This window comes from Phyllostomus hastatus, unplaced genomic scaffold (genome assembly GCF_019186645.2).
Source record: "Phyllostomus hastatus isolate PE091 unplaced genomic scaffold, TTU_PhHast_1.1 phas_scaffold_216, whole genome shotgun sequence".
NCBI lineage: Eukaryota > Metazoa > Chordata > Mammalia > Chiroptera > Phyllostomidae > Phyllostomus > Phyllostomus hastatus.
The window spans coordinates 15,211,254-15,221,323 of NW_025334018.1; the positions used below are offsets into that span (position 1 = coordinate 15,211,254).

General features: G+C 47.1%; 1 protein-coding gene across 2 annotated transcripts in view; it reads right to left on the reverse strand.

The window, feature by feature from the left end:
* Positions 1-10,068, reverse strand: part of CEPT1 (choline/ethanolamine phosphotransferase 1) — a 35,817-nt gene extending 25,749 nt beyond the window's left edge. For both annotated transcript variants that reach the window (XM_045816389.1, XM_045816390.1), the window contains exons 1-2: positions 9,954-10,068; positions 2,673-3,079 (exon numbers count right to left, since the gene is read on the reverse strand). In XM_045816389.1, the coding sequence (XP_045672345.1) occupies positions 2,673-3,011 (339 nt within the window). In that variant the 5' untranslated portion in view covers positions 3,012-3,079; positions 9,954-10,068. The remainder of the gene's footprint in view (positions 1-2,672; positions 3,080-9,953) is intronic.
* Between the last annotated feature and the right edge of the window lie 2 nt (positions 10,069-10,070).

The window sequence follows — 10,070 nt, forward strand, 5'->3', positions numbered from 1 at the left end:
GGCCGTCAAGGCGCCCAGGCGCGGGCTCTGTGGGACGGGACCTTCCCTTGCAGAGCGCAGAACAGGGGCTCAGTCACAGTCTACCCTGATTTCTCCCGGCAGCAATTCTGAAAAGCTTTCTGTGATTAGAGCAGTTCCTATTCTGGAAATTTCCCCAAAGATCTGACTAATTCTAGGGTTACTCCAATAGTTCCAAAGCACTTAAGAACAGAGGCTGAGGAAAAGTATTTTCGGGAGCATGGCGCCTGGCACACTTGGGGCGTTCAGTTAGAGGCTGAGCAACCCCTTAACCCACTCTCACTCCCTGATCACCATCCCGGAACTCGCTCAGGACTATTGGGGGGCGCTTACTGGAATCAACCAGCTCCCCTGTTGCTCTTCTGTACATCTAAGGACGTGGAAAATCCAGTCCAAATTGCTCTGGAAGTAGCTGTTAGGTTCTCAAGTAAGCGTCTTGTAAGAACAGCTCAAAGGACAGATGGTAAAGAATCCAAGGACACATTTGTGAAGGAGATAGCCCATGACATGACCACAGGCTGGCCGCTGCAGGACCTGCCAGCTAAACCAGAAAGGTCTGGGCCAGAACAGAGACAGCTCCCGGAGAATCCCCCGACGGCCTCACGGAAGCTGCCCTGTGCCCCAGACACGCTGGTTCCCGGAACAGGCTGCTGCCCTGCCCCCGCCGAGCCCGCCACACCCAGGCCCCCTACCCATCCTGGCCCGGGAAACCTTCCCAACCACATGTAAACAGTCATACTGGTTTTTGTTTTTTAAGTGTCCTGACTGATGTGATGTAAGACAGTTCAGAAAATGAGGAAGAACCAGAAATACGTTCGCACAATCTGTATGGACTGAGTCTGTAGGGAAGGAGGAATGAAAAGGAAGTTATTCAAGGATGAGGGGGAGTGACCGTCGAGAATAAAAAAATCAGCTACGGATGATGAAAACAGAGAGGGATGGATGACAACAACTGTATCTCAAAGGGCAAATCGCATGAAAAGACTTCTCAAAGAAACTGTCACTTCGAGCTTCAAACAAGACAAGGAATGGAGTGGCCATCACGTGACACATGGCTCAGAGTCACTTCTGACACCTTTAGTTGAGGGTGACCTTCTACCTTTTGGATTACCCGTGATGAGTCATTCTGGTTAGTTATGGGAACAACAAATGTTTGATTGTTTCATCTCCTTCAGTTCACTTTTGGACGAGGTGATTTTCAAACCAGAGAAAACACATCAACTTGCCCATTGTGACAACGGGTTCTAGTTTCCGTTTCCGTTTCAAGCGAGGAGTTCAGAGGGTAAAAGAGGAAATGGCGGCAGAGAGTTGCATTTGAGAGGCACAGGGAGGGTCTTTGCGAGCAGTTCAACTCCTTGCTTCCCTTCTTTAATGGTGGCCACGGCAGGAAATACGCTGCAGTGACTTTTTCTGGTCCCCTTTGCCCCGTCACAGTAACAGAGATACACCTGGGGTCTATCGGCCACATGTTTACAGGAAGAGAAAAGGGATATTCAACCCTCCTTAGAGGGCTGCTGAGCCTCAACAGGTAGGGGAACTCAAGAGTCAGACGTCTGGGCTGTGGTTATAGTTGACAGGCTTCAGCGATCAATGCACACAGAAAGCCGTCATTCCGAGAATTAGAATGTGCGCCCTGCGTGGGTCCAGGAGGCCGACAAGCAATCCAACCTCCATGCCCCAGAGGCCCGCAAGCCACGGACTGGGATGGTGTCTGAGCCACTGTGTTCCAGGGAGGGAATGCTGTCAGCGATGCAGATGGAAACTGTTGATCGGCAGGTAGAGAAATACTAGGAAAATCAGTGGACTGCTACTCTTTATCGGATTAACCTTCCCCCCGCAAATCCCCTACCTACCCTTTCCTTCTCCCTATAAAAAAGCTGGCTTGAGGTGAGATGTTAAGACGGTTTTTGAGAGTACATAACCCACCGTCTTCTCAGATCGCTGGCATCCAAGTAAAATGCCCATAAAGATTCAATCCTTGTCTCTACTTCTTGGTTCTGGTAGTGACAGGGAGCATGAACGTTAACCTTTCTGGTTTCTGAACAGAGAGGACAGCGCTTTTTTAAAAAAATTTATTTATTTATTTTTAGAGAAGAAAGGGAGGGAGAAAGAGAGAGAGAAACACCAATGTGCGGTTGCTGGGGGCCATGGCCTGCAACCCAGGCATGTGCCCTGACTGGGAATCGAACCTGCGACACTTTGGTAGCACGCTCAATCCACTGAGCTACGCCAGCCAGGGCCAGGGCAGCACTTTTGATAAGACTAATCTACAGCCAGCCACCTCACTACCTGACTTTATTCTCTGATTATTTTAACCTTTGCAAAAACTTGATTCAGCCATTGAAAGAGAAATGAAATAAAACTCTTTCATAAAGAACTGAGATTTACTCATTTTAAAAGGAACACTTTATACGTTAATCCCTGCTCACAGTAATACACTTACCAGAGTCAGGGTCCACCCTTTACTTAAGCATGGTGTACGGAGGTAGGCGGTACTGGCGAGCTTTACCACCAGTATGTGAGATAGGACATTTCCAAACAGTCGACAGACGGCTGTCAGATTATCTTCCCTTTCGCCGCCATGACCTAGAAACCCCACTGACAGTGTGTCTGGTGCGTAGCAACCGCTCTTGTCGGGCAGGAGGCCCTCTTACCTGCTCTGTGGCCGTGGGGCAGTAGAAGACTAAGAGAACAGTCGTGCAGATGTTCACCGACAGGCCGACGATGGTGATGAGGTTTGGGGCGATCCAGGAGGGAACCCTGCCCACGAGCCACTCCCAGTACCGCTGCATTAAGGGCTCAAGCAGGGACCGTCCAGCGCTCTGGTATCTGTGCTCTTCCAGCCGCTTTAGCTGGTGTCTCGACAACGGTGGTGTCGTTAACTGGAACAATTTGCTCAGGATACACCCGGGAGTACTCATATGCCCGAAGCCCCCGGGGGACTCGAGGTGCGAGTCTCCGCATCGTTTCCTCGCTGACCGATGCCCACTCATGGACTTCGGCTTTCTTTTATTTGGAGAGGGGACTTTATCCTCTTTTACAGCTTTTCGTGGCTATTTACCTGAGCGGGGAAAAAAAGTCGGTCAGCCATCACTTACAACAAGGCCAGTAAATTTCTTTAAAAAGTTAAACTGGTAATAGAGTCATACATATCAAACCGGAATCAGAACACCAGGGGCCTGTTTTCAGTTCTACTTCTTCCTGATGGTGCGAGCCCAGTGAAGTCATGTGACCTCACCTTTAAGTGGAAAATACCAAGGCATTTTAATAGCAATGTGCTTCCTGTTCCCTTACAGTTTGCCTGACTTCAAAGCGCATGCTCCTTTTTCCGCCTCACTGCTATCAGCAGTACACTGGAGGAAGTCTCAGAAAAGATCTAATCACTTCACATGCACGCAAAGCTGGCAAATTAGTATTAACATCAGAGGGACGACTTGAATACCATGGGTCTTACACTAGATTTTAGTTTAATGCTGATAGTTAGCATTTATTGAGCACTTACTGTGTATTAAAAACTTTAAGCATGTTTTCTATGTTAATTTATTTAATCCTCACAACAGCCCTAGAAAGTAAGGACTATTAAAGATCCCTAATTTTACAGAAAATGAAACTAAGGCCCAGACAGTCTAATGAACTTGCAGAAGCTCGTACAGGTAGTAAGTGAGGTTCAGACAAACACGGGCTTTCTCTTTAAGCCAGATGAGAAGATAAAACTTCTTGCAAGTGGAAAGGAATATTCTGCATCCGCCACTCCAGGTGGGGGTGAACAGCAAGGAACACAATGCGCTTTCGGAGGGCCGGACGGGTGTTAGCAGAGCGGCCCGAGGAACCGGAGAAACGAGATAAAAGTCTGAGTGCAGAAGTGCTGGCTGTTCACGGAGGACTTTGAGTTTAGCCCTTGAAGGGCACGCACGTGACTCAGGCGAGATTAGAGATGACACAGTTACGTTATTAAGCAATGTAAGAAAATAATGACAAGTCTATTTTCAAGATCAATAGGGTAGATACATAGTCATCAGACTAAAGAAAGCAGTGAGAACATTTAAAAATTAGTATGGGGACCTTACAGTTTTGAAGTGGTGAGGGCCTAGGGTAGGGCGGTGAAAATGGAAATGAGAGTCAGATCTTTACGTAATTTTGCCCTGGCTGGTGTGGCTCAGTGGTTGAGTGAATCAACCACTCAAATCAAAGGGCCACCAGTTCCATTCCCAGTCTAGGGCACACACCTGGGCTGTAGGCCAGGTCCCCAGTAGGGGGCGCATGAGAGGCGACCACACATTGATGTTTCTCTCCCCCCTCTCCCTTCCTTCTCCTCTCTCTAAAAATAAATGAATAAAATCTTTTAAAAATCTTTAAGTAACTGTTTTCTAAAAGAAAGATAGGAGGGTGGAGGTGTAGAGGAGAAAAGTAACCAACAGAGACTACCGGTCCTGCTGTAAAAAGGAGGGGGTTGGAGAGAACCATCAGTTGTTTATTTTGGCTTTTGGTGGCAGAGTGGCGAGGAGGGACGATCTGGGGAAAAGGGTAGGAAAAATATACACGCAGCTTTTAAGTATACAGATGTTTCAGACAAAATCAAAGCACCGACATACGGGTCTGAAATGAAAATTTCAAGCTATCCCCTTAGAAGCTAAAGTGTAGTTAAAGACAATAAAACAGAAAAGTTCTCAAAGGGATTAAGTATGAAGAGAAAAGGAAACGAAGAACTTTCTGGGAAACTCACGGTGAGTGAGCAGGGGGGCCGAGAAGCCATACGAGGATTTTTCTTAAAAAAGAAAGAATCTTAATAGAACTAAAAGGGAGGTGGCGTCAAACCAAGAGCGGTGCACTCTGACCTTCTGGCATTGGACACGGAGCCACCCTGACTGCTGCAGAGCCCTCGAGAGACCGCACTACGGGGGTCCTGAGGGCGACACAGGGTCCAGGGCGTCTCGACAGTGGGTCTAGTATCAAAACGTGCCCAGGACTTCTTGCCTCTGTCGCTGTAAGTCAACAAATTCCAAAATTTCAATGTCACAGAAGATCTAAAGTGGCACTCCAAATCGCCCACCAGCAATCATGTCACTCAATAACTGTGTGCGTGAGAAAGCGGTCGCACACTGAACCCGACCGGTTCAGGGGAGGGCTGCGCGGCGGCCGGACAGACCTGGAGACCAAAGGTAACCACACAGGACGGTCTGAACACAAAAATCCCCAAGGAATGGCGGGCCTGGTGTTTCCTCGATACAGTCGATCTTTAAGTAGCACTGTCTTTCTGCATCTGAGATAACATAGCCTTGTAATGTCTCCTTTCCCAGACCCTTCAGGGCACACCCATCAGACCAGAGCACAGACCACAGAACCCCTCGATACACTGTTCCCCCAACACCATCTCCACGTGCTGTGAATGTTCATTGCTAACCATCCTGCACCCACCAATGTAAAAGAAGTATGCATCTCTGTGTTTCACTCTTTATCCAATCTCAGCGGTTTCCCAGCTTTGCTTTCTCCCGCCTCCCAAATCTACCACCAATGAATTTCATACAGCACCCCCTGACTTCTCCTCCTTTGATTCTGATTATAAAAGAAGCTGCAAAACTGCCCTTCTCTGGAACATTGTCTCAAGCCACTGAGATTTTGCCTCCTGCAACTGTCATCAGTTTGGCTCAAATAAATTCATCAAACTCCTCTATAAGTTTGGACGTTTAAGTCAACATGCGTCACAAACCAATTGATTAAAACTGTCATTGAGCAATGTTTACGTAATGTCAAACAACCGGTTACAAACCCAGATCATTTCAGATCAAAGGACAGGCTGATAACCAACACAATGCGCAGCTTTGTGGTAAGCCAGATTTTCTATTCAAACTGAATAATGCGTTTTCATATTTGATAAACTATAATCAATCAGCTCTTATAGAATTCCACTTAAAGAAGGAATAAAAAGTTGAGCCAACCTAATTAATATTTTATGACTATAATAGTACTCCGTTCCCTTATTTTCTGTTTTTAAGGTGACATATTGACGGTGCTAGCTTGCTTTTGGCACTAACCGCTACCAGCAACTGATCCTAATGGTTTTAAGTTTGAGCATTTGGCAAGACTGTACGATAAACTGATACTTTCCTTCTGAGTGTTTTCCCCGCTGACCTAGATTTTTTTTTAACCTATTTCTCTTTTGGAGAAAATCTACATTTTGACAAAACTTTCTAGATCTAGCCACTATATAATTCACACATGGGAAAAAAGCCAGTAAGTGTTTGAACATTTCAATCTGGCAAGATTGTCTCTGTGAAGCTATTAGCAACAAGATTGCAAATGTACGTTCAGATACATGTAGCCCCTGATACACTTTGCTCTCAACACAGATGGAGAGTGGGAGAGCCACCAGTGCATCTCCACTCTTCCTTCCTCCCATTACACCCGAAACCCACAGGCTACTGACATGAAAATCATCTTAGGAAAAAACAGGAGCTCCCGGATTTTAGCACAGGAAAAGCATGTATATTTCAAGAGAGCGGGGCACGGGGCAGGTGACAAGAGGAAGATCGGACTACCTGGAAAGAAAGCACACAAGGATGTGACCTGGAAATATGGAAAAGAGGTACAACTATTGCAAAAAAAATTACTTTAGCCATTTAGGATTTTTATCTAAGCCAGGCCTATGCCCAAGAGGATGAGGAGCAAAATGTCATTTTTTTGTCACACGATAAGGAACTTAAAAAAAAATAAAGTAAAACTATTGCTGGCAAGCCTAGAAACCTCGCCACCAGTCATGTTTTCAAGAGAAAATGGATTCCAAGTTCCACATGCACTCAGCCAGCATGTGAGTGCAGTAAACTAGAGAGACACAGTCCCAGCTCCTACGACCAACGGGAAAATAACTCAAGGTAAACCAGCAAACAGCATTACACACTGTGAGGGGTGCTGCAAGGAAAACAAAGTGTGGAGCCAGAAAACAGTCGAAGGTGGCTGAAGTACGGGAAGAGGCAGCACTAACACCAAATTCTGAGGGAGGAAAGGAGCTAGCCATTCCAAGGGTGGGAGAAACCATCCCTGAAACGGGAACAGGCCCTGAGGCAAGAAAACGCTTATCTTGTCCAGGGGCCGCAGGGATCAGCAGGGCTGGAGAGCGGTCAGCAAGGTGGGAGAGCGGAATGAAATAAAGATGGAAGCAGGCCAATGCAGCGGCGGACGGACCACAACAAGGCGTTTCCATTCTGATGTACGGGAAGCCGTCAACGAGCTTATAAACAAATCTACAGTTTTGTAGTACTGCCTATTTGTTAACTGAGGATATGTTTTCACAAATTGTCAACAGGAAAAGCAAATGCACTAAAGGAAAAAACTCCTATCACCTGGGATTTCATTTCCAATTATTACTGATCACAGTCCTACAGCTATTATAACCTTTCCACTTGTTATCAGCAAGTGCCCCTCCTGTTATAATATAACCTGGCTATAGTTCAACTCTGCTTCCACAGCACTAAACACGCTTTAAACTTGTTCTGGTTGCTGTTTCCTACTGGTGGTGGTGGCAGCGGTGGTCTTTTGGTCTTCCCCCCCCTATTCTGTAAGGGACGTGAGTGCAGGGGCAATGCCTGTCTTCACATTCTTTACCCAGAATCTCACAGCACACCTAACACTAAGTAGGTAATTAGTTCTTATTTGTGGAGACAATGAACAACGTGATTCATCTAGTATTTAATGATCACTTAGTAGTTCCAGACCCTGAGGAAACAGAAAGACTAAACCGTGCCATCCATGCCCAGAAGAAGCTCCAAGGGGGTTGGGGGGTGTCTTGTAAACACCTAAGTTATAACACGCCACTGTGGGATCCAGACGAGGGGGGCCCATGGGGCCGGACGAAAATATTTCTCCATGCAGGCATGAAGACTCTTATGTGAAAAGTCCAACAAAAGGCACAACAATATAATCAGAGCTATTTCATGAATACCTTCACTGAAGTTACACACAATTTGTGGACCTTAAGTCAGTGACGCAAAACATCTGCCCTTACAGCGACTGAGGCTAATGGCATGCAGCCTACATCCCTCCTGTGTTCAGAACTGGGGAGCGTCTGACACGTATCACACTGGAAAAGGAATCTCCACCACTCAGCAAAACACCAGTGAGCTTACACAATCTCCAACCTGTAGTGGGAGATTCCAGAATCCCCAGCTCCCCGTGCCTGGGTGTGCCAAGTTTTGAGCTGCACTGATTCAGCAGTATATTTGCAATGCTTCCAAAGAAAGACACTGGTGACCACACAGCTCTCCGCAACCTTCCCGGCACTGCAAAAGGAAAACACTAATGCTCTACACTATTTGCTGGGCCCAGTGCATTACAGAAAGCAAAGTAAAACAAAAAGAAAGAAAACCAGTAGGATCACAGGATTACATTCAGCATTATTTAACAAGTGATACACAAACAAGCCAGCAGAAACAAAAGCCTTTTCAGGAGACTTGGAAGCAAAAACAGTACTGTGTAAAACAATTTAGATCTACTGTTTTGCCAAAGTGAAATCTCGCGTTCCTTAGAAATAGGAAAACAACTTCCTCCAGTAAAAAAAGCAAAAGCAAATAGCCTAGCATTCTGTAGATTATTTTCCTATTCCCTTAAAAAAAAAAAAGGTAGCCCAGCGTGACCCGCGAAAGGAACATTGCTGGCACTTTGAACCAGCTTCAAGAACTACTGTTGCTTAGAAAAGAAATCGACAATGCAATAAAATGTAATTGGAGTTATAAAAAAAAGTTCAGAGTTCTATATCAAAAACTTCCTAGTGCTTTTAATGGAAACTTTGAGAGACTGGGTGTGGGAAAGGAGCATAAATGTGTAAAACCATGGTTGTAAATATCCAATAATTTATTAACTGGACAACAAATAAAGACTCCTCTGTTGGAACAGGTTAATACAAGAGGCAGATTTATCTGACTTATCTCTTAAGTGGAAGGAGTGTAAAGACAAGTTGCATTAAGGGGCTTTGACTAATTTTTATTAGCACAGAACAAATACGCAGCAAAATGCCTTTAGAGTCTCACTCTCTGGAATTTTACGCGAACGTCAACGGTTCTCCAGTAGTAATGCTCGAAAAGCCCTCGCCACGGTCTGACTCGTGTGGTCAGCCAATCCAACACACACACGGGACACATCCCTCCTAGTCCTAGAGTAGGAGCTGAATATCTTTGTCCACACACAAGACAAGGCACTAATATTTGATATAACTCTAAACCTGCTTACTATCTTAATACGGATTCACTAATGAACTAAGAGATTTCAATGACACGAAAAAGTAAAAATGACACAAAAACGGCAAGCACCGAATCGGAGAAAACAAGTCAAACGTGGCTAAATGTACAGATCCCATTCATCCAGCGCTCCCGGAACACCGGCAAACGCCTGCCACCCTCCAGCCCCTTCGCCTTCCAAGAACAGTGCTCAAATAAACTCTAGCTCGCGAGCTCCGAGCTTGTCAATACACACTGACATTTCGAGAGAAGTTGCTGACCGAGACGCGTGGCCCAACCACGAAACACCAGCACCGCATTCCAAAGGGAAGGCCACCCCGGCACAGGATGGTGTGGACCTGCCAGGCAAGGTCTGTTCCGCGCGGGCAGCGCCCCCGGCCCTCGGTCCGCCCAAGCCTGGCCCGCCGAGGCTCTGCCCGCTCCGACTCCCGCAGCAACCTCCGGGCTCCCGCGCTGGCACCTGGCCACCCCAAGGTCTCCCCCCCGGGCCGGAGGGGCGCTCGGCCCCTCGCGCTCCGCACAACACCGCGCGCGAGGCCACCCAGCGGGAGGAAGGACGGCGTCCGCCTCGCGCGAGTCCATACACAGCTATATGCCGACGCCCCACCCCGCAGTACGCAGCGCTCTCTGCACAACCCCCTGAGAGTCGTGTCCCCCAACACACGCACACCCCGACCCTCTTCCCAAGACCGAACCTCGCAGCCTTACCCGCACACCCGGATAACCACAGCACTTGAATTAAGACCTCCGCCTCCAGCCGCCTGAGTGACTCTGATGGGCGGCAGCGCGTTCACGACACTTTCGCGACGGCCGTAAAGGAACACA